Source organism: Dermacentor silvarum, chromosome 8 (genome assembly GCF_013339745.2).
Source record: "Dermacentor silvarum isolate Dsil-2018 chromosome 8, BIME_Dsil_1.4, whole genome shotgun sequence".
NCBI classification, from domain to species: domain Eukaryota; kingdom Metazoa; phylum Arthropoda; class Arachnida; order Ixodida; family Ixodidae; genus Dermacentor; species Dermacentor silvarum.
In genome coordinates, this window is record NC_051161.1 from 88,896,034 (window position 1) to 88,921,345 (window position 25,312).

Genomic DNA, 25,312 nt, shown 5'->3' on the forward strand with positions numbered 1-25,312 from the left:
GGTCATCTGCAGAATCGTCATTCCGCTGTCATGATTCCACGTCATCATATCGCCATAGTCGTTCTATAGACGCCATTCGTTATTCGTCATTCCCTCGCAATCATGCTGCCTTCATTCAACCACAATTATGAAACCATGGTCACGCCATCGTCATCAATGCTCCGACGTCATACAGTCATCGCCAATACATTGTGTCATACCATCGTCGTGATGTTACCATGGTCCTTTTATTGTCGCCATTTCAGCTTCCTCATATGGTTCTCATCACACTATAGTCATCATTCAGTCGTTGTCGCGCAGTCAGTGTCATGCCGTTGTTCTCATGCTGTCTTCGTCATGCGGCCGTCGTTATACCATCATCATCATCTCATTGTCATGGTTGACGCTGCAGAGTGAGTGTCATTGCAAAGTGCGCCGATGGCGTAGACAGTGTACGCCGCATATAGCCGAAGCAGTCGAAATCTCAAATTGACCACTAGGGATGCTACAGGGTACGTGTTTCACGTAACTTGGGCCAAACTTTAAACAATGCAAATGCCACGTAGCTGGACCAAACCAGGGTAACCTTGTTAGCCGTCACGAGGAGATACTCAGAAGATTATATGCATCCCGCATTATAAGCAAAGGAAAAGTGTCAACGAGAAAATTGTAGAGAAACACGAAAAACTCCAGATACAGCTTTCTGTTGCTCAATACGGGCTACATAAAAGATTTTTTTTTCCGAGCGTGAAAGAAGCACGCGAATATACGCAAAATTGCCGGCCGACTGGCTGCTCAAGGCACTTTGCGTGTATTCGCGGACATGGCTGATTCTGGAGAAGGCAATGACGACCCCACCACCATCGAACCAGACTGTAATCACGCCGGGCAGGCTGGCTTCTGGACAACGCTGCGAGAGCCACCCACCTTTTCAGGGAAAGCGAACGAAGACGTCGACGACTGGCTGAAGCACTAGAAAAGAGTTAGCCGCCACAGCCACTAGAGCACTACGAAACAGCTTGATTACGTGTGTTTTTTTTTTTCTGTTTTTTTTTAGACAGAACCGCGCTCCCTCTACTTTCAAAATCACGGGAACGTCCTGACAAGCTGGGATGATTTTCTAGAGGGATTCACTAAGTGCTTTCGGAACTCGATCTCTAAGAGAAAGAAGGCTGAGAAGACTCTTTCCCGAAGAGCTTAGTTACCTGGCGAAACTTGTACAGCCTACATAGAGGCTGTTGTGAAACTATGCGGAATCGTGAGCGCCACCATGTCCGACGAAGACAAAGTAGGACATCTCCTTAAAGGAATCGCTGAAGATGTTTATAATTTCCTTATAACGAAGGAAGACTTTCGTACTCCGTCTGATTTGAGGAGCCACTGCCGGGCATTTGAAGCGCTAAACTTGAGAAGGATTGTACTAAAGTTTGGATGCTTGGACAATGTTACCACTATTTCATGTTTGTCCGTCCCATCTCTTGACGACACCTCGGTGAGATGCCAAGTAGTTAAAGAGCTCGCACACCTTAATGTTGTTGACGACGCTCATGTGTGCAATCAGTGTGCATTTGACGAGCACTCTCAGTTGCCACCGTCCACCTGGGCCGGTATTTTGTAGCGATGATTTTCCGGTGATGATGCCTTTTCATGCTTATCGCGCTTTGTCAGTGGTCAGAGCGACGGTCCGCTCGCGTTATCAACGGGATCAGCCGGCCGTGAGCGGTGGATGATAAGACCAGTATAGAATGAGCCGTAAGGCATCGCTACAAAATGCCGGCCCAGGGCAGGTCAGAGTTACCAAGAACCTCGCAGGGCCTATGCTGATCGTCCGGAAAGCAGCAACTTGCGACCGCAACCGACAAGTCTGGGACGCCAGCAAAATGCACCACAACGATTGGTTCCGTGGGCAGGCTGCCTCCTACAACCAGCCTACGAGTTCTTACTCACCCGTGTCACTCATGTCACCCGTGAAAAGCCGCTACTCCCACGTCTGATACATCTGTGGTGTGCCTGGGCATATGCTAGGTATTGCCAGCGCCGCCAGCAGCATGCTTCACGGTTTAATGCCTATACACCCCGTGTTTCCGCTGACCCCTTTTTACAGTTCCTTCCAACGACTACAGCAGGGACGCGCGAACCGCGGTGACTCTCCTTTATTCGAGAGCAGCCTCATATCACGACCGACACCACAACGGCGCTCTCCGTCACCTCGTCGTCGCTCGTTGTCACCACCGACGTCTACAGCGAAGCTGTATATGACTAAGTTCTGGCGTATCGCGTCCGCGGACAAAACGACGCGTAGAACAACAATTTCCGGTTAATGTGCGTGGTTGTTTCCCGCCAGTTGTGCCTTAGCACAGGTGTCAAAACGGACGATGGATACCCCTCGCCACCGCCGATACCTCTTTCACAAGTGTCGCGATATTCGGCGGCGGCACGTCCCACCAATCGCTGTGCCCCTTTGTTTCGTGACGTAGAGATCGCGCTAGCGCTGTTATCAGCAGTGGTCCTTCGGACACGCTATAGGACGGACGCTCGTTTACCATCTTCTTCTAGGATGCTGACGTCAGGATCCTCACAATGCCGTGCAGTGTGTCGCGGCTATGAACGATGTGGCTCATACGCTAGGTTATGACGAAGGGTCAAACTTAGCGCCGCCAGCGCACTATTTGGCCATCGCGCCGGGCGAAAACTATACGCTGGTGTCCTTGCCCTTTAACGAACATGCTCAAGATGCTTAATATAGTCAATAATGATAGTATATAAATTCACTATAGCAATATTCACTATGGCAGACCCACCATAGTCATAGCTTCGCTGGCTTCCATCTTCACAGTAGTGGAAGGGCTCTGAATTCTTACGGCTTTGTGATTCTGCCTATCGTCATTCCACTCCTTAACCCCGGCAGACCAATGGCCTCACGGAGCGGACGAATCGAACCCTTACCAACATGCTGTCAATTTATGTCACCGCTGACCCCATAATTGGGACGCCGTCTTACCTTTTGTAATGTACGCGTACAATACTGCCAAGCCTGATGTTACTGGATATACGCCATTCTTTCTGTTTTACGCGCATACTCCCCAGAGCTTTCTGGACACTATTCTTTATTTATCGTCTCAAGAGATTCTTCAATTGCCCAAACTCTGTGTCGTCCTGAAGAAGCACGTCGACTGGCACATCTTAGGACGTTGCCCTCACAAGGCCCCAGCAAGACTCACTACGATGACCGATATATCCCCGTCACCTTTACTCCCGGTGACTGTGTTTGCTTGTGGACACCTGTTCTCAAAAAAAGGGGATTGTACCGCAAGTTTCTCGCGACTTACTCTGGACTATTCTTATACTTACTCGCTTGAGTGATGTGAACTATGACCCGCCGTAGTTCTTTAGTGGCTATAGTGTTGGGCTTCTAAGCACGAGGTCGCGGGATCGAATCCCGGCCACGGCGGCCGCATTTCGATGGGGGCGACATGCAAAAACACCAATGTACTTAGATTTAGGTGCACCCCAGGTGGTCCAAATTATTCCGGAGTCCCCCACTATGGCGTGCCTCATAATCAGATCGTGGTTTTGGCAAGTAACGCGTCATGAAAGAAAAAAAAAAGATGTGAACTATGTTATCGCCAAAGTGACGGCAAGTAATCGGCGTTCACGCGCGACGCAAGTCGTTCACGTGGCCAGACTTAAGCAGTACGATCACAGGTCTCTTTAGCTCGCTCAGTGAGCTTCGCCTGCATCCGGGGAAAATGTCACAGCACTTCGCGCCATAGCCAGGGAACGAAGAAGTAGGTTGGGGCGCATGGGCTCGGCTGTAATCCGCGCCGGCAACTCCTTCCCTGTGGCTTCCTCCCGGACCTCGTTTCACTCTGTCAATAAACATCTTTCCTAACAATAACTACTCCGCCTCTATGCGGGCATCCGTCGGGGCCGTTCTTCACACGATAACCTTATGGACCTCACAATGTCTGTTCAGCATGTGAAAAGCTATACGTGCATATCAGTTGCGCTATTTCTCGATGTGAAAGCTGCGTATAGCAACGTTGCGCATGACGGCATGACCCTGGGTGCTATTGGAATGGGTCGCTGCGTGCTTAAAAGGTTACTCGTCGGTCGTTCTCTTGCGCACACAGAAGGGGACCTTACAGCTGAACATTGCATGTACTCCGGTGAGCCTCAAGGAGGAGTATTAAACCCCACGTTGTCCAATGTGGCGCTCATAGATCTAGCTGAAGTTTTACCAAAAACAATCTGCCTTTCAACATATGCAGATAACATTTGTCTTTGGATTGCCGCAGTTACTCATCTTCAGGTGCGTGCGCGATTGTAGCGGTCAGCAACCTTGACATCAGCATAACTCTCAAACACATCCTTGACTGTATCGACCAAGAAATGCACGTTGATCGTCTTTCCACATAAACCTATGACGCCATGTGCTTGCGTTGTAGTTTACGTTAAAGAACCCCACGTGGTCAAAATTAATCCGGAGCCCTCCACTACGGCGTGCCTCATAATCAGAACTGGTTTGGCATGTAAAACCGCTGAAAGAGTACGAAGAACCACACTATCAAATATAGAAATGACCATTGATTCTTGAGTGTAATAATCGACCGAAACCTTTCTTGCCACCCCCATCGGGCATACATGAAACAAATAATTATCAATTTCCCTTGTACTCATGGGCTACAAAACATGGGGCACATGTGTACATTTTTTGCTTCATTTACACAGAGCTCGATTCCTAAGATTTCTACGCTACAGCCGGCCATTGTTGTCAATTAAGTGCAATACGGATATTTGCTCACTAGAAAGCTTACAGGGCCAAGCAGTGTGCGCATGTTTAGGGCTTCCTTGCTGTGCTTCTGAAACATCTGCAACAATCGTGCTCGCCAAAGCTCATCCGATCCCAACATACGCAGCCGTACATTCACATACAAGGCTCACATACATTCATCTTTCCAGCGTCCCCAATCACCACTTGGCCCTCCTGCTCTCCGTCATTTTGGCAGAAGCGGCAGGGCGCATCCCATGCAGCCCGCTGAATCCTTGTTTTCTCTACTGTCACAGGCTATAACCCTGTCCCAAAATTAGAGGCTGTGAACCACAAGCTTCCAAGGTGCCGCAAACTTCGTTGCTCTGTGCTTTTCCCTGACCTAGCAGTCAACTTTTCAATCCGCGCCGCATCGCTGCCGACCACATCGCTGCCAACCACATCGCTGCGAGGATTCTGCACAAGCGCTGCTGTTATCACCTGCAGGCCACGGCCACAGCTGGGGGGGTGCCCGTCATTTTGGCAGCAGCGGCAGGGCGCGTCGCATGCAGCCCGCTGAATCCTTGTTTTCTCTACTGTCACAGGCTATAACCCTGTCCCAAAATTAGAGGCTGTGAACTACAAGCTTCCAAGGTGCCGCAAACTTCGTTGCTCTGTGCTTTTCCCTGACCTATAGCAGTCAACTTTTCAATCCGCGCCTCATCGCTGCCGACCACATCGCCGCAAGGATTCTGCACAAGCGCTGCTGTTATCATCTGCAGGCCACGGCCACAGCTGGGGCAGTGCCCTTCACTTTGGCAGCAGCGGCGGAGTGCATCGCATGCAGCCCGCTGAATCCTTGTTTACTCTATACTGTGACAGGTTGGTGACTGTTCTTCGGTGTTATTCCCATTGTTTATAGACGCTCCGCCGTTTGCTGTTTGCTGCCAGTGTGATGGGTTACTGGCGATGTAAACGTGACGTGCATGGTTGAAAGTGTTCTAGGTCGATGTAAAAATTCTATTGTCTTTTGTTTTCTTGTTATCATGGAGCGGTCTAACTTATATCGATGTGTGCTGAGTGATGATGATCGTGCAGTGACCTGTACAGAGTGTGATTTTTTATTTCACGTAGCAACATGCTCTGACGTCACTGAGCAACAGTTTAGGGCAAAAAAAGTTTGCAAAGAAGCACTTAAAGGGTGAATAGTGTAGGGCGGGAAACAGCATGAACACAGTTACAAGAACATCCGATAGCCAAGTGGTCACTAGGCTTGTAGATAGGACCGCAAGTTATACATGCTGATCTAATTGCCGACTAAGGTAAACGGCATTGAAGAATCCATCCAGCTACTCTCAGATCACTTTGATCTCATACAGCAGTGCCAGGACAGCCAAGAACAAGAAGTCAAAGATCTTAGGCGCAAAGTGGAGAATATTGAGAAATCCGGTTCCACAAAAGAGCTAGAACAGCTTCATGCTGATATCAAAGCTCTTTAGTGGCGTAGTATAATCTTCAACGTCGAAATCCACGCTATCGCTGAAACTAAGGGGGAAGATCTTCTTGAGAAAGTGAATGACTTGGTGCGAGAGCTAGAGCTAAAATTGTTAACTAGAGAAGACGTAGTAGCACTCCACAGACTGCCATCAAAGCCTGGAAAGACACCAGGTATTACCACGCGCTGGGCTCGCCATGAACTTAAGAATGCTTTCATGGCTAAAAGAAAGGCTCTAAACGGCCCCAACGACAAGCGGTACATATGTGAAAATATGACGTCTCGGTCTAGTAAACTGCTTACATTCGCCAAAGAATAGGCGAAGGGATCAGGCTACCAGTTCGTATGGAACGCAGTCTCTATATGACGTCTCGATCTAGGAAACTGCTTACCGCCTGCGTGCTTATGGCACGCAGGCGGTAAGATTCTTGTGCGTAGGGCACCAGGTGAAACCGCTGCAGTGTTTAAATGTGAAGATGACTTGAAGGCTCTACATTTGTAGATATGTGAAAATATGACGTCTCGGTCTAGGAAACTGCTTATATTCGCCAAAGAATAGGCGAAGGGATCAGGCTACCAGTTCGTATGGCACGCAGGCGGTAAGATTCTCGTGCGTACGGCACCAGGTGAAACCGCTGCAGTGTTTAAATGTGAAGATGACTTGAAGGCTCTACCTTTGTAGACGTGCTGTTCGTTTGGTTGCTTCCTGAAGCTCATTTTTCTCATGGACAGTTCGCAACATATATCAAAAGAAAGATGGTTCACTCCTCGAGGCCTCGGTGAAAAACGACTGAGCTGTGTACACATGAATACCCAGTCGCTGAATAGTACAATTCTGGAATTATAAGCATACTTTGCTGATATAAACAGACACTGTGACGTTATGTTTAGTGAAACATGGTATAATGAAGATTCTGAGGTATTTAAATTGCATAACAAAAACACATTTTTCTTGAACAGGACTTCAAGACGTGGCGGAGGTGTCTCGTTATTGATAGATGACTCTATAAAAACTGATTTGTTAACTGATTTCTGTTGTATTACCAATGACGAAAAGATGCTTCGTGCTGAAAGCAAGTGTTTGCTTCTTGCCACGTGTTATCGTCCCCCTGACGGAGACTATTGAACGTTTTTCACTTTTTGTTAGAATTTTTTTTGCAAGTGAGAATAGGCAGAGAGTTATAATTGGCGGTGATTTTAACATTGGGGGGGGGGGGGGGGGGGGGGGAGAGGGGGGGACATGAAAGGTGCTACTCGCAGAACAATAGACTTTGAAAGACTACTTACATCTTATGGGTACGCGAACGTTACAAAGCCAGAAACAAGATTAACCTCCTCATCAGCAACACTGCTCGACCAAACTATGACCCGACCAATGTCTCAAGTGCCGTTTTAAGCTGCTGCGTAGGTGCCCATATGCTAATATGTATGTCTGTTAAAGCTCTCGAAAGCACAAAGAAAATGAAGACAATGTGTATACCCTTGCAAAGCATCGCGGAAGTCTCTCTGGAAGCATTTCAGATCGAGATACGAAGGACCTGCTGGGATAAAGTTTTTCTAAAAACCACGGCAGAAAGGGCTTGCGATATTTTCATTAGTAACTTTGTGGCAGTATACAGGAAACACTTTGTCACAAAAATCAGTACAAAGATTCGAAAGCCTTGGGTAACCAAAGAGCTTTTGGTAACCAAAGAGTTTTTAAGGAACATTAGAAAACGAGATAGGTTGTATGCGAAGTTTTTACAAACTCGGGAACCTTTACATCTTAAATTGTTTAAGACCTTCAGAAATAAGTTAACAAAAGAGTTAAGAACAGCAAGAGACGCGTATTATATTCAGGAGTTTGAATCTTGCACAGGACAAACTGACAAATTGTGGAACAAGATAAACGCTCTTACGGGACGGAAGCAGAAGGGAGAGTCACCACAAGAAATTTCATTAAACGGCCGCCTAGTGAAAGACTAGGAACTTGCTGATGTATTTACCGATACTTCGTAGCCAAGAATTCTGACCCGAATTCTCGCCCCACTAATGATATCACGACACCTAGAAACAAAAATTCACGTAGCTCAGACATAGACGACCTGCAGATACGGCCTAATAAATCGGTCACTTATGAAATCGCCTCTATTTTGGTGTACATTTACAACTTGTGTATTTCTTGTGGTACTTTTCCTGACAGGATGAAAACTGCCAGAGTAAGCCCCTTTTTAAGAAGAGGTGACAAACAGAATGTAAAAAACTATCGCCCAATATCGATCCTCCAAATTTTCTCAAAGGGCTTGGAGAAAATTATCCCAAATCGGTTGTCATCATTTTGGAGCAGATACCACCTTATAACTGAAGCTCATTATGGATTTCAGAAGTACAAATTCACAGAACTGGCACTCTTAAATCAGGAAGAGCCGATATTAAGAAACCTTGAAAACAGGTTATTAACAATTGGTATATTTTGTTGATATTTGTTGATTACACGCAGGCTTTTGACCACATCAATCACAATATTCTCCTTAGTAAGCTAGAATGGTATGGGGTAAGGGGCACACCACTCACATTATTATCCTACTATCTCAATAACAGGTATCGATTTTTCTCAATAAATGAATTCAAATCGCAACTCAAACAAGTAATTTCAGGTATACCACAAGGAAGTATTCTCGGGCCGCTACTTTTCAACGTTTATGTCAATGATCTCATATCTATTTACCAAGCAAAATTTGTTATGTATGCCGATGACACAAGTATTTTCTGATCGTCTCATAACTAAGTGGAATCTCGATGATACGATCACGGCTAATACTAATTTCCGGATAATACGAATTTTTCTGCGGTCCCGGCCGAGCCCCATTACTTAGCAACGTGCTAGAGAACGGTTGTTACGAATCGATTTTCGACCCGTGTCGGTTGATACAAATAAACGCCGCCCCACCTACGGCCGCGAAAGAGAACCGCGCGCAGTCACGCGCTTTCTCCCTTTCTCTTTTGGTACGGAGGCGCGGACGCAGCGCCGCACAGCGCGGAGCCTGCGACTGGGCGCGAAGAGTTTGAAGCGGTGGCGCTTTTGTTGCTTTTCCTTTTGTGCTTTCCCCAAGCATGCGTTGGGAAGCACGGCCGCCGCAGCGAGCGAAGGTTCGTGCGGTCTATCGCTTCAACGGAAACTTAGCGGCGTTAGCACAGCGCATACAAAGGTCAGAGCCTTGTGGAGATCGCTTTCAAGATGCGGTGCGCGCGATAACACCGACAGCCGGCACAGGCGCAAAGTACAAGAACGCATTTGTTGGCAGATTAGAAGCCAACCCCCCCCCCCCCTCTCTCCCTCCCGCGATGCCTTCCCGATTTGCTCCTTTCGCGTGGGATATTGCGTCAGCCAGTTAACCCTCGCGCCCGGTTGCAAGATACGCATTCGGTGCCACAGCACAGCGTCGCCCCCCTTCCCTCCCATACCCCCACGGCCTTTCGCTCGACGGAAGTCGCGTTTGCTCTCGGCTGTGCGTTCGCTCTCCGTGAAGGCGCGCGTCCCCCGAACGCTTTCACTCGCACATACGGCGCACGGCGATGAATTTATCGCCCTTGGACTCATGCTCTACGTCTCCGCATCGCCCTCGTTGATCTCCTCTCCCATCTTTGGGCGCACCTCGTTGAGAAGCGCGCTCGCTACCGCCCTTGTCGGTGAAATTTTGCCGCGGAAGCCCGATTATAATCGGTATTTCGTATCACGCGGCTGCACTATACATGGAGTTCTATTGAAGGGTAAACGGGAGTCGGAAAAGGCCGCGTTGTAGCCAGTTCTGCACTATAAACGGTTACATTATAAGTGGTCTATTCTGTAAGTGTTCTTTACGTGCGTGTGCTTGAGTGAGTTCACCTCTGACTCTTTAATTTAGCTAGTTTTGATTGTGTTTCGATTATACGAATTTCGGCTAATAAGAATATTTTTCGTAACCCCGGGAGATTCGTATCATCGAGATTCCACTGTACACAGAATTTCTGAGAATGGCAAATGAACTTCTTGGTAGGCTTTCTATTTGGTCAAACAAGAATGGTCTACAGGTTAATTGCATTAAGACCAAAGCAGTAGTTTTTGAACTCCAGGTAAAGAAATCCCACAGCATCACAATATAATATTTGAGTCTATGAATATTGAGGTTTTGAACACAATTCAAAATTACTGGTGTAACCTTCTCTAACAACTTACAATGGGACGACCACATAGACTCAGTCCTCAAGAAGCTCAGCAGCACAGTTGGTATGCTAAGTCGCAATAGACACTTTCCCCACTTCTGTTAAAATACTGCTTTATAATGCTTTGTTCGCCTCGCATATAAACGAAGGTCATTTAGTATGGGGTACTACAACACAAACAAATCTTAACAATATACTTGTCATGCAGAAAAGGGCACTACGTATTATTTCCAATGTATCTTACCCTGAATACACCGCACCTCTCTTCGATAGGTACCACATAAGAAAAATTCATGACTTGTGCACATATAGACTCCTACGGGAGTATTACTTCAGTATAAGGAAACATATTGTTACGCATGTGGAAATCGCCAACCTGCATCACAATGTACCTGCCTACACCACCCGCCACACTGAAATATGGAATGTTGTAAGACATAGGACAAATTATAGCAAACAGATGCTTGAAAATAATTTACAGATGTTATTAAATTCTTTAAAAGAAATAGACATTGACATTTTAAAAATGAACCCTCCAGAATTCAAGGCTTTTATACGCTCTTATACTTAAGTGTTACTATATAAAATGTAACATTTTTCCCTCAGTAATTTTTCAATAAATCTTCGATATCGCTCATCTCTTAAAACTGATTTGGAAACTTTACATTGCCTTGTTTACGAGCTTTTTTTGACCATTTTTGGGCTTTGTAACCCCTGCTCTGCCAAGTGTATAGGATGCAGGGCCGGTCAAGCCTCAAGAAGGCTTTTTACCTGTTATCCTCAACATTGCATTCGCTTTGTAATGTTAGAATAAAAAAGTTGTCGCAGTTTCACCCGAAAGGCGAAGCATCAATTGCGATAGCAAATTTGTAGAGAGCTATACGGAGTAAGGATAGTAGTTTTATCAGCTGTACAAACTTGGACATGAAGCAGCACCGGCAACACACAGAACTGTTGTCGACGCCGTCGGCTTTTTGCCCGCGTTCGCACAAAACGCGCGCGGCGTTGGTGACTGTTGCCGGCGCCTCTGGGGGCGGCTCGGAGGTTTTTGACGAGATCAGAACGGGACACTCATCGAGTAGCGTCGGAAGTCTATACCATCTTCTCGCCTCACAACGTTTTTATATAGATAGGCATTTTATGCCGCAGCTAAACGTCGCCTCCCTCCCCCCCCCCCCCCCTCTACGGCCTTTCCCGTGTCTGAAGAAGTCGCGTTTGCTCTCATATCATATATGGTGATTGAAAGGAGGAAAGAGACGCGTAATTCTGCAGCCCTTAGGGGAGCACGGCGCAGAACGCGCGTTTGTTCTCCGCCGTGCGTTCACTCCCCGTGAAAGCGCGCGTCCCTCGCGCCCTTTCACTCGCACATACAGCGTTCGGCGCGTGGCGACAATTTCATCGCCTTTGACGTCATACGGAACCTCACGGCGACGGCGACGGCGACGGCAACGGCGACGACGACGGCGACGCCGACGGCAGAAATCTGCTTTGGAGTGTCCATATAATTGCTATCACAATAATATTTTGATTTGATTTGATATTTCAGTGACCGCCTGTACATACCGACATCACTGGTAATGACACCACCGACGAAGCCACTCGGTCCGCCCAAGTCGGAACCCGAATCGTTTCAATCTCCCTATCCAGAATCGACCCTACAAGGAAATTTTATTCCATGGCTATATGATATGACAAACAAATGTTCATCTTCTCTTGACTTCCTGAAATATCATCTAAATACACATGATCCATTCCTAAAGCAGCAAGTATAGACGTTTTCACGAGGGCGCTTCCGACGGTCTGGCGTGGAGAGTATGTGTCAGTGTTGCCTGTTCGGTCTGGACTGTGAGCTTGCCTTGCGCTTGCGTTGCAGAGTGGTAGCTTTCCTTCGATGTTTCCGTGTATTTTTGTCATGAATTACTTACGCTCGTAAATAATGGCATATATACTCATCAAAAGGCTACAGGCCAGCACTGTGCAGTTTATGGGTGCACAAACAACCAGCGGAAAATTTGGGGGACTAAGTGTGTCCACAACACAGCACTCCGCGAGACCACTGCCGATGTGATATGTTCACGTTTCGCCGGTTTCCTGCATCACCTGAGGACTTGGCATTTCAGTCTAATGTGAACTAATGCACACATCAGTAACATAGCGCATTTTGGTAAACCTTTTTCGGCACATTTCTCAATAGGTTGCGAGAATTGTCAGCTCTTCGATGCAATATTTTCTCGTATGTAGTGGCAGAGGCTACATTTGTTATTCTTTCAAACACGACTTCATTCCACTGCCTAATACGGGGGCCACACGGCGCACGTTTGATCGTGATCGAGGCCGATATGAGTCGAATTTCTTGGTCGCGATTGGATTCTTTGCTCAATCTGCGGAAGGGAGCCAATCGCGGTCGAACGTTCTGATCCAGATCGGTCTCGATCGCTATCAAAATGGCCGTGTGACACCGCTATAACACAAATTGAAGCACTCTGCGAGAGAACTAGTCGGTAAATACACTTCGCAACGATCTGGAAAAATCGTGTCCTATGGAAGATGTATGCAGACCCTGTGTCCACCAAAACATTGTATCTGCGTTCACACGCACCCTGCGCGGCCCTGCCCATAAAGTTAATAACTTCAACAGTGTGGTGCTGCATCAAGCTCACCCATCTTTGAGCGTTGTCTATGTGCTTGGGCAGCAAGAGAATGCAAAAACGAACGTGTCAACCTCATCAGCGCGGCCTAGCGCCAGTGCTAGAGTTCAGGGAACCGTAATGCGCTAACCGTGCATGGCGTAGAAACACGCTAAATGAGCCCGCGCAAGTGAGAACGTAAAAAATGGTATTCGCATGGGCACGCGCGGACAATAGCATCATACTTGCAAGAATAACAGCAACAAAAAAAAATTATCCGCACAGTCGATCAAGTGAAATACTTACGTGCGTGCAGTGACCGCTTCGCTGACCACTAAGCGCTTTTCACTCACGGTCAGTAGTGGTTTGCAGTCATACGCATATGTATTTATTCGACAATTGTCAAGACTCGACATTACTTTATTATGAACATTGCACAGAAACTAGAGAAAGAGCATAGATGGCCCTAACGCTGCAATATTATTGGCTTATTTCGCTTCAGAGATAGCGCACATGAACAATTCTTTCCGTACGCGATATCTTCAATACAAACTTCGCGCACGATCTACGTTAAGGTTCACCGTGAGCGAAGCTTGTTCCAAATTCAGACATTCGAAAGAAAAGCCATTCCAGGTAAACAAACGTAAAAAAATAGGTAAAAAATATATCTTTATAACAAGTCATGTTATAATCCCTATTGGTATTGACAGTATGTATAAATAAATAACTACTAAATACTAAAAATAAAAATCTAGCACCTGGGCTGTATCAGTTGCGCTGGCATCTGTGATCACTGTCGCGCGTCGGTTCGCTGCAGGTACCGCGCTGCTCGATCGCCACGCTTATGCTTTGACATTTGGTTATAAGCACACTGCACCGCACCAGATCCAATAAATTTTGCATGATTGAGCTGTTCAGCTGCGTCGGAAGCGTATGGAGTAACCACCGCATATCTACCAACCACTGACACGCGTCGTCAGGCCGCCGGCGCCTGGTTCTAAGCATTGCCCGACAGCTACGCACGCGCCTGCTTTCGCTAAATGAGGCAACCCTCAACCGCGAAACCTAATGGTGATCAGATTCAATCGACGATACGGTCACATGTGTCCAGAAATAACAATGAAATATACCGCTGATTAGCACGCCAGGCCTCGACGAAGCAGACGCGGCTGCCGCCTCTACCGACGACGAAACACCACATCCACTGGCTGGGCTTGCTGTTGCCATGGCACACCACACTGAGCGCTCACGCGAGCACGTGAAACATGTAACAAGTCAAACCGCACAAGACAAGCGAAACGGAAGAAAACAATCGAAATAATGCGCGGCTGAAGATCACACAAACGAAGTGCGGCCGGCCTGCTCTCGCAAGGCGCACCGTCCAAAATGGTGGCATAACATGTTCTGACGCTAGACGTCGCCCGCGTCGGCAAATGGCGCTGCTCAAACGTCGGTTTGTGAAAAGGTCTTTAATCAACGGCCACGGCGGTCGCATTTCGATGGGGGCGAAATGCAAAAAACACCCGTGTACTTAGATTTGGGTGCACGTTAAGGAACCCCAGGCGGTCCAAATTAATCTTGCATACCACACTGCGGCGTGCCTAATAATCAGATGGTGGTCTTGCACGTAAAACCCCATAATTGTTTAAGTGCAATCGAACGTCGCAATGACTCATTTCCTATAGGTCGCTCTTGCAGGAGGTATTTTACAGCAACACGCTGGGCAGCAAGCTCTATACCGCAGTTGATGTTGTCGTATGTGACAGTTTGAATTTCATTACAGCTTTTGTAGCCGGATTGTCAACGGGGGCACCTCTAGAGCTCGTAGATGAGACTGAACCATCAGTATAGATGTGTATTTGATACGAGGCAACATTATTGTTCCGCCTTTGGCTCAGCATGGCATTTACAAATAGTTACTCGTTCTGCATCGGAATGGGTGGCGCACCCATATGTGACTCTTGTGGAACAACGGTCAACCACTTCGGACGGCATTAAATTGGCTGCACTCTAAATATTTCAAAAAGGAATGTCGCCATGCTCATTGATGGCACAGAAAGCAACGAAAGGGTTATTACAGTACCTCAAATTAGCAGGTCTCGGCAGCCGTTTATAGACTCGGTACGCACCTTCAGATGTGTACGAAACTATGCTTTCTGCCTCTTTTCTCTCTATTCGTCCTTGTATCCCCTTTACTCAGACCATGGTAACAAAGCACACGGGCGTGTAGTTTAGTTCCCTGCCTTTCTTCTCTTCTGTGTCTCTCTCTGTCGAAACGCATCAGCTAATATTGTACAACAGCCAATATTTGTATAAAGTAATCCAAGCTGCTTCAATGCTACTTATATTATGCAGTGTTGTAAAGCTATGTTTAACAAACTCTCGGATAACATTGTACGATTAGATAATAACGTACATACTCCCGTATTTTATCTTCCTCCTGTTATTTCGTCGACAAGCAACATCCCGGTCGGATACCGAAAGACCCTGAAAATAAAATAAAGTAAATAAATAAATGAATCAATAAATAAATAAATACTAGCGTTGAAATAATTTTTTTTTTCGTTTGTTTCTTGATTCCTTGCGTTAGAAAAGTGTGCAGCCAGGGGTAGTCATCAAACCCTCCGTGCTTCAAGTAGGCAGCGCGTGTTTATTTTGGTGAAAAGGTCGTGCGACAGAATTTTATTTTGGCGTATTTTACTGTGGTATATTACCGACTGCTAGTCACTGTCATAATAAATTCTACATTGCAATTCACTTAGTCTATGGACATATATCTGGACTCAGTTAACAAAAAAACTGCAAATGCTGACACATTTCAAGAATACAGGCGTTGTGTTATATGCAACTTATCTCTAAAATTGAATCGCTATTGGTTATATTGTGGGCATTAGATGAGCATATGCTCCACTGAAGCATGCGGGGCGCCATAGTAGGTGAACGAATCGAAGCAGCGCCTCATCTTCAAGTCGAGCATTGTAACTACTATGTCAAGGTCGCTTGTGTCTGCCAACTTCATATATATATATATATATATATATATATATATACTACGCCTCCAGAGTTGCTGCTCTCGTAACGCCACTTAACGCTCCGCTGTTCTTGAATGTTTCGCTTCCATCGTTACTCGTCGTGTTACACTACCTGCATGTGTTCAATACTTAATGGCCAACTATTCAGCTACTGTTCCGCTAAATAGACAACTGAGTGAATAGTGGCAGCCTCAATCTTGTTCTTATACTGACAAAAAGAAACCTTCCTAGTAAAAAAAAAAAACGATGGATGCCTGCTACGTTGATATCTAAACAAGATGGCGGCTAGGCGCACTGCTTGAAGTTCTACGCATCTGTCAACAAGCAGGTGAAGTTACACTTTCTTTTTGCGCCTAATGAACCTAGCTTGTGCTTTTTATAAGTTCGCACGCGCAAAATCTTATCACGACATGCAATGCGTACTCTCAATTCTTCGGTATTATTACTCCCCTAACCTACACTGATTTGGTCCTGCCCCCTTCGGTAGTCGGATATTGGGCATATCATGTGCGGAACGACGGGCGTTTACTCCACTGACCTGCGTGGGCACTTTTGATCCTTCTCGAAGGTGGTCTAATAATTGAATACACGAAGGACCACTGCCACTTTGACGGCGCTTTATTGAAATCCTTGAGGAATGTGTCGTGTTTTATTTTCGTCTACTTGTTCATTTGTTACTTTTCAACTTGTGCACGGGTGTAATACAAACAAAATAGATGCATAGATATGCCGCTAGCTTAATGCGATAATGTGTTTCTTTTTTGCGAACACAGGAAAAAGCATTGTAGACCGGTGGTACATGGAGATCTGCCATTACGACTACAGGAACCCGATATACAAACCTCGAACGGGACACTTCACCCAAGTAGTGTGGAAGGCAACCCGTCGCATCGGTATTGGCTTTGCGACGAGCAGTAACGGTAACGACTACGTTGCGTGTTTCTACACGCCAGGAGCAAACGTGCCTGGCGCGTTTTCAGATAATGTTCCTGAGCCGATAAATGGCCTCCCCAGCAGAAAAAAGTGCCAGGCTAGGAAAGAAGCGTTCTTTTAATTTTGGTGCGCCGCTGTGCGATTGTCACGAGCCAGCTGGCTATGCTTGTGAGTACAACCAGCGTGGTCAAGTATTATTCTTCGAAGAAAGTAATAAAGCCAATGCATTCTGCTGCGCAGCCCATTACTTCTTCGTGCATGGTTCCGGAATGGGTGCCTCAATAGGCAGCCAAGGGGGCACAAAGTTAAAGTGCATGCAGATCCCCCCCCCCCCCCCCCGCAGTGGGAAATTAATGTTTTTGAACAAGCATATCGGAAGTGGCTAGCTCTTCAGCATCATTTGTGGTTCGGCAAAGCCGTTACCATATGTACCGATGTGTTTCTGTCAGACAATCAATTATGCGAGCGTGTGACGTGAATAATCAGACTACAACTTGGTTAAGGTTACAACCTGGGTCGATTCTAGAGGCTCTGCTATATGAGGGAAACTGGCACGCTTTGTTTTATTGCGATAGCAATAATATGGACACTCTAGGCGAATTTCTGCCGTCGCCGTTACTGTGAGGTTCCGCATAAAGTCCACGGGTGGTAAAATCGTCGCCGCGCGCCGTGCGCTGTATGTGCGAGTGAAATCATGCGGCAGCGATCCGGCAATCGCGGCTCGCGCACACAAGAGCGGGAAGCCGGAAGGAATCCCGCAGTCTTGCAGTCACGCACAACGCTTTGGAGGGTAGGGAGGGGGCGGGGCTGCATTTTCCTGCGGCCGCGCGCTCCCGCTGGGCCGGTAGTCTCTGGCACGGCCGTGCTCGACTGGCGCGCGCCAGTCGAGCACGGCCGTGTCTCTGGGAGGAGGGTGGGCAATTGGAGGAGCCGCTCATTACTGCGGCCGCGCGGTCCCGCCGGGATGGAAGGCTCCGGGGGGCGCCCGGAGGCGACTTTACAAGTGCTAGTAGGTACAGCGGAGGCGTAGCACTGCGGGTCACGTGACTTCCGCTTAACACGTGTTGTCATGGCAATAGTGGAGCTCCTAGGTGCCTAGGGACATGATCGCTTACGGAATTTTGAGGCACTGAGCGTCGCTCTCTTACCTCCTGGACCGGGCGCAGCGACCTTGCCGAGCGCAGCTCCTGCGTGCGTAGGGAACGAGTCGTTTAGGGCGCGTTGAATGTCTGGCGGTGTCTGGCCCACGCCGGCCGCGCTCTATTACTGGAATAGCATTTACATGGACACTTCTACCGGATTTCTGCCGTCGGCGTCGCCGTTGCCGTCGCCGTGAGGTTCCGTATAGATTCCAAGCGCGATAAAATCGTCGCCGCGCGCCGTATGCGCGAGCGAAAGCTCGCGGGGGACGCGAGCTATCACGGAGGGCGAACTCGCCCGCGCGCTATCACGGAGAGCGAACGCACGGCGGAAAGCAAACGCGACCGTCACGCGAAAGGCCGTAGGGGTATGGGAGGGAGGCGGGGCGGCGCTGTGCTCCGGCACCAAAGGCGTATCTTGCCACTCAATATCCCACGCGAAAGCATGAAAGCGGGCAAGCAACGTGGGGAGAGAGGGGGGGGGGGAGGCAGCTACTCCTCTGCCAACAACTTCTCGTCTGCACTTTGTCCAGCGGTGCTGGTCGCCCACACCGTCTCTTATCTCCACACGGCTCTGACCTTTGTATGCGCTGTGCATTCACCGCTCAGTTTCCGTTGAAGCAATAGACCGCGAGAACCTGCGCTTGCTGCCAGCGTTTTCACAGTCGTTGTCTGCGGTCATTCAGTGTGATCTATTCATGCTTGCTTGTGCGCGCGGACACCACGATTGTTAATTCAGTTAGTAAGCGAATGTGTCCAAGTTTATGCAGCCGATAAAACCACTATCCCTACTCCGAATAGCTCTCTACTAATTTGCTATCGCAATCGATGCTTCGCCTTTCGGGCAAAACTGCGACATTTTATTGTAGCGTTCGTTGTACTGACGGAAATCCTTGCAGGAGTGGTCGTGTGGCATGACGGCTTTTGAGCTCGGTGAACCGTGGTGGTGTAAACTGGCGGATACGGCTCGCGTTTGTGCCCCAGTGCCGCGGCGGAAGCAGCGGTGCCGGGCGCCGACGCGACGCGGCGGTCGTTGGGGTGTTGCGGAGCGCAGCGTAGCAACACCCCAAATTTAAAAAATACTGCTCCAGTCAGGTGTACTGCTCCCTCCCTGATAGCAGTAGCGCACCCAGGATCTCTGCCAGGGGGGGGGGGGGTTGACAGTTTGCCAATACCATCTAAACAGCACTAATTTCGATTTCTTCACGGGAAATTGTTAGAAAATGCGCTTTTTGCGAGTGTGCAGACGATTGCGCGTCTTACATCTTAGTTGCAGTACTCAAATGCGTAAGGAAAGAAAGGGGTTAAACAAAAGGGGGGGATAAGTCGGCCTCAGGGGGGGGGGGGGGGTCAAGTCTTTCAAGGCCCTTCTTACTTCATCGCTAGTTATAGAAGGAGCCTCTGTATCCTGTTCATCACTACTTCGAATAAAAATAGCTTGGTCGCTCTGGGGACTGTTCAGGTCAGTATAGAATTCTTCCGCTGCTTTTACTACGTCATCGAAATTGCTGATGATATTACCCTGCTTATCTTTCAGTGCATACATTTTGCCTTGTCCTATGCCAAGTTTTCTTTTGACTGATTTCGTGCTGCGTCCATATTTTACTGCTTCTTCAATGTTTTCCAGGTTATCATTTCAGATATCCCTTACTTTCTTCGTGTGGATCAGTTCAGACAGTTCAGCGAATTCTATCTGATCTCCCGAGTTTTACGCTTTCATATTTTGCCATTTCATTATTAGGTCCTTTGTTACATGGGAGAGCTTACCTACTGGTTGCCTTGGTGCCTTACCTCCCACTTCAGTTGCTGCTTCTGAGATCCGCCTAGTTACGGTTTCATTCATTACCTCTCTATTGTCTTCATCTTCCTGCTCTTAAGCTGCATATTTGCGAGCACCAGCCTGAATTGGTCTGCTTTTACCCTTACTGCGTTTAGGTTGGCCTCTATCTTCTTGACTACTGTTATTCTTTCTCTCTTCAAATTTAGAGAAAACCTAGACCTGACTAACCTATATGATCATGCCCTTTACCCTACCTAACACTTCTGCATCCTGCACTATGCTGGTATCGCCAGAGAGTCTATTTCATTCCTTGTTTCTCCATTAGGGCTTTTCCAGGTCCACTTCCTGTTGCTGCGCTTCCTGAGCAAGGTATTCATTATTCGGAGCCTATTCCTTTCCGCGAATTCCACTAACATCTCTCCTCTTGCATTCCTAGAATCGATGCCATAGTTGCCAATTGCTTGCTCACCAGTCTGCTTTTTGCCCACTTTTGCATTGAAGTCGCCCATGACTACATGATACTGAGTTTGCACCTTTCTCATTGCTAATTCAACATCTTCATAAAACTGTTCTATTTCATCATCTTGACTGGAGGTCGGGGCGTAGGCTTGTACTACGTTCGTTCTATACCTCCTATTCAGCTTTATTATGACGACTGCTACCGTCATATTAATGCTGTAGAATTCATCAATGTTGCCCGCATGTCCTTATGGACTAGAGATCCTACTCCGTACTCTGTCTTATCTGGAAGACCTCTGTAGCAGAGGACGGGGCCGTTAGTCAGCACTGTAAAGCCTCACCAGCTGTTCTAACCTCGCTAAGGCCAATAATATCCCAGGCAATGCCTGATAATTCTTCAAATAGCCCTGCTAATCTAGCCTCACTCGATGGGGTGCACGTGTTGAAATTTGCCAGGTTGAGTTTCCAGTGGCAACTCGTCCGGACCCAGAGATTCTTAGCACCCTCTGCCACGTCGCAGGTCTGGCCGCCGCCTTGGTCAGGTGCTCCGCAGCTGCTGGGTACTGAGGGCCATGCACACTAAAGAATAGTGCACCCTTAAGGCTGTTTTTTCGTGTCTAAAGCTCACGCCCTTACACCTTTAGAGAAGGGTGTGTAGAGAACTAATACACCCATATGAAAGGTTGTTTAGTTGGAATTACACCCTTTTCGCCAATGGGTGTTAAGCCGCAGTTACACCCTTTCCAACGAATGGGTGTACTGTCATAATTGCACCCCAGGTTTATCAAGGTTCTCCTTAGAGGCATAACACTATATTTACTTAAGGGTGTATTATGCAGCATTAAACCTATTTATTTAGGTTGTTTGCATGCATCAGGCTTAAAATACCCATGCATTAACGCGTAGTTGACATAGTTGACATGAGTGGTGCAAATATCGCATGACATATGTCCAATTCATTGAGCACGGTCCTCGAATAGCTTGCGACTGCAATACTACACCACATGGAAACAGAATTATTCTACATGCAATAAACAACCGAAGTGCTCTTTCGAATGTATGCATACGGCAAAGACATACAAAGATCACGTAGAGAACCTTCAAGGAGGTAATTATTTATTTCTCTCTATTATAAAAACTGCAAATACACAGTCATATAAATACAGGCAAACTACCTTCAGAACGGGCACTGAGACAGTCACATGGGCTGAACTTGTGAGCCACAAAAATGCCGTAGTAGTGCACTTATACATGCGTACTAAAATGTCCTTTGTGGTGAACAACCAAACGACGTGCAGTGCACTTTAGTTTGGATACATCGATATCAAGAAAAAACTTCTCGAAAACACAGCAAAGGCTGTGTGCTGCTTTGTCGTAAATTATGTCAAACAGCCCGTATGCAGCCATGACGGCCGTCACTCTTTCTTTGTCAATGATGCAAAGTAGTCGGTGCTTGTCAATTGGAAGTAATAAATCGTCCGCTGCTTCAATTCTCTCTCCCGTGAAGGTCAGGCATGGTGTACAGGTGCCTCCAAACTCTGCGTAAACGGTAATGACGTTTTCCCATCACAAAATTTCAGGAGGAAGATCATCTATGCTTCACAATCTCTCCCGATGCATACGGGCATAAAATCACTTTTTTATGAATGGCCATAGTACCAACACAACATATTTGAGAAAGCCAAGCACAAATGAAATTATCATCTGCAAAGATGATAACTGACGTGACTGAATTACTATCACTTACAAGGCATTAAATTGCCAAAGAGTGTACTATACACTGCCATTACTTCAACAACTGACAGTTTATGGCAACCTGAAAAGAATAAATACAAAAAGCCCGTTTGCGTGTGCAACCTCGTACTACCGCTTAAGGGGCCCTTGGAACGGTTCAGCCAAAATTTGTAGACGCGTAGTGTACAGCTAAGTAAAGCATTCGCGTAAAAAAAAAAGAACATTACAACATTCGAATTGTGAATGCGAATTGTGAAGCGTCTTATATTAAGAGAGCTACGGACGATTACAAGTTACCCTCCTACCTAGCCACGCTTTTTCTCCTACACTCGTTCGCCGAGTGATCGGAGCTAAGTTCCGCCTTCACTGGCTCTACGTCATGATGTGACGTCGAGTGGTCTACTTCTGGTTGTCGTGCAGCCAGTGTGCGAAGCCGCTGCACTAGCTGCCTTCCCGTCTATCCCGAGCGAGAGCTTAACTAGCCAAACACAGAGCTAACATTGCTGTAACCAAATGTAAAACATTTTTAACACTTATAACGGCTTGTTCAAGATTACATTCCAGCCAAAAATTTACACCAGCAGAATAGAATAGACTTGCTCTGTGTTTCGTTGAGCTTTGTGGAACCACGTGGCTGCACCGTGCAGGCAGTTCACGTTTGCGCCGCCACTCATCCCGTAAAACGCCCAGTCGACTTGCGCTTGCGTTTACCGGAATACCGGACACGCTAAACTCTATTGTGGTAGGAATCCTTCGGCGTGAAGTGACGGCCACAAACGCGTAGATGCCGGCGCCGATCGGATACCGGCAGTCCGACAAATTACACGCTTTACGCGAAGCACTTAGATGCGTCAATTAATGATCAGAAGGACCTACCCGGACAACTCAGTACAGTTTTACAATATCGTCCAAATCGTTTCAGGGTCCCTTTAAGCCAAATCTTCACGACAGATTTCGCTGTCAACTAGTTGACAGACGAAACAGAAATGCCCAATTCACGGTTTTTCTTTTGTGTGAGTTTCAATGATGGCATGTGCATTTTAACCTTTGTTCCCAATTATGACACGCATTTTTAGAAAAATGGCTTACAGCCACATGTGACAATGCGCTTATGGATGTGAAACTCTGCACGCCGGCAACAAAACGACTGTCACGGCTTACGCAGCACAGGTTTCTCCCTGACTATCCTACCCCCCCCCCCCTTTTTTTTTTTTTGCGCCGTGGCACAGGCATTTTAGACTTTGCCCGGAGCTGAAAAAAAGGCACAACATGCGCATGTCTTTTTTGTTTCAGCTCGGGCCAAGTTTCGTGCTTCTGTGGAAAAAAGGGGCAGGACACTGAGGGAGAAACCTGCGCTCTGCCCACAGGAACGACCTGTGTCTATTGGATGGTGTATAACATTCCACTATGGCTTAGCAAAATATACAATGGTTAGACTGGTACCTGCCTTAGTTAGAGGTTATGCCGAACAATGTTTAAAGAGCATGCCTTTGTCACATTTGTCAGTGCATTGTCAGTTCAGTTATGTGGCTGTAAGCGTTCTGAAAGAACACGTCATAATCAAGATAATAGACCAAGGCATGTGAAATCATCAACGTCCTCCACAGAACAAAACATGAGATTTGCATTTGTTCCTCCCATCACTGGCTGAAGGCGAAGTCAGTCTGTGTGAGAACTTTGGCTGAAATGATATTGCACACGCAGGCGATAGGCTTTTTGCATTTATTCCTTACACATAGCAATAAACTCTCAGCTGTTAGATCAGCACGTGTCCTGCGTGCTTCTTTTCTCCATGGTCATCCCTTTTGTGCGGCCATCATAATGAACTTGAACTCACTGATTTTTACACCCTATAGCTTAGATTCGCGTCCTACGTCTTATTACTCAACCTTTAGGTTAGTGAATGCCTAATTCACTGAGGACCCTTGAAGAGCCAATAAATCCTTTTATACAAGGCTAATGGGATCAATGTTTAACTATAAAATGTCTCTCAAGTATCACCAATGCTAATAACATTGAAGAAATGCAAGCATTTGAGTATGTAAGGTTATACTATAGAGAAAATGACAGAAAAATACAGCATCCTATACATTTGTAAGTACACAGCATGTGCATTCTTGCAAAATACATCCATGTTTTTTTAACTTACCAGTGAAACGAAAATTGCATTGAAACAGAGTCCGGCCATAGAGCGCACCGTTATCGACATGATTCGTGACCGCAATTTAGCCTTCGCGGATGAAGCTCCAGCGGACCACCTTCCAGACTCGAAGATAAGTGGTTTAATCGGGTCAGACAACTATTGTAAGGTAGTGACCGGACGCGTCGAACATTTCCCCGACAACCTATGTGCAGTAGAGACTATATTTGGCTGGGTTCTTCAAGGAATGAACGCTAGCACCTACCACCCACTGTCACCGCGGGACACCGGTGCAAATGCCCTACTCCTGACTTGCTCCGACTACTGGCACACTGAGACCGCTCGCCAAACGCGCAGGGACGCACCCGACGGAACCCAGGGGCGACAGCCTCGTGGAGAACGTTGGGTCCCCCGGCGTAAGCGTCGAGACGCAACTTGATGACTGCACACATATAGTCGGGTAGCAAGAGGGCCCTGCGTGGCACCCTGCTACCTCCGCCGGTGCTTTATTAAAGTTCATTTCTCTCTCTCTCTCTCTCTCTCTCTCTCTGAGACCATACCAAGAAAACCATCAGAGATGTAGTGTTTGGATGCTATTGGTATTACCGACAAATAGGATGATCACGACGTCAACAAGCACCCAGCGCTTATCCACTTTCGGAGCGCAGTGCACAAGAGCACAGGAAGCTACGTAGTACCGTTGATGATCAAGACGCCAGGTCTCACACCATGCACGAACCGGACGGTAGTTGAAGGTAGGCTCAAGCGTCAGCTTCAGCAGTTTGAGCATCAGCTAAAACTTCTAGGGGAATACGATGCCGTCATCAGCGAGTACCTTAAGGAAGGCCATGCGGAGAGAGTAGTGCCATCTGAACCGCTTATAGTACTACGACGCGAAGCCATGACTACAAAGGTGCGCGTTATGTTCGATGCCTCATCTCATGAATACGGTGAACCGTCTTTGAACGACTTCAGTCGGGTTGCTTTTAACGCGTAGCGTCTCTTCGATACTATTTCTAACACGTAGATTTTTATTTGCTAACGTAAAAACCAGTACAATGG

At 47.1% G+C, this 25,312-nt stretch overlaps 1 protein-coding gene across 2 annotated transcripts in view; it reads left to right on the forward strand.

Moving 5' to 3' along the window:
• Positions 1 to 17,225, forward strand: part of LOC125947529 (Golgi-associated plant pathogenesis-related protein 1-like) — a 47,774-nt gene extending 30,549 nt beyond the window's left edge. For both annotated transcript variants that reach the window (XM_049672433.1, XM_049672432.1), the window contains one exon: positions 16,839 to 17,225. In XM_049672433.1, coding sequence (XP_049528390.1) covers positions 16,839 to 17,119 — 281 coding nt within the window. In that variant the 3' untranslated portion in view covers positions 17,120 to 17,225. The remainder of the gene's footprint in view (positions 1 to 16,838) is intronic.
• The last annotated feature ends 8,087 nt before the right edge of the window (positions 17,226 to 25,312 follow it).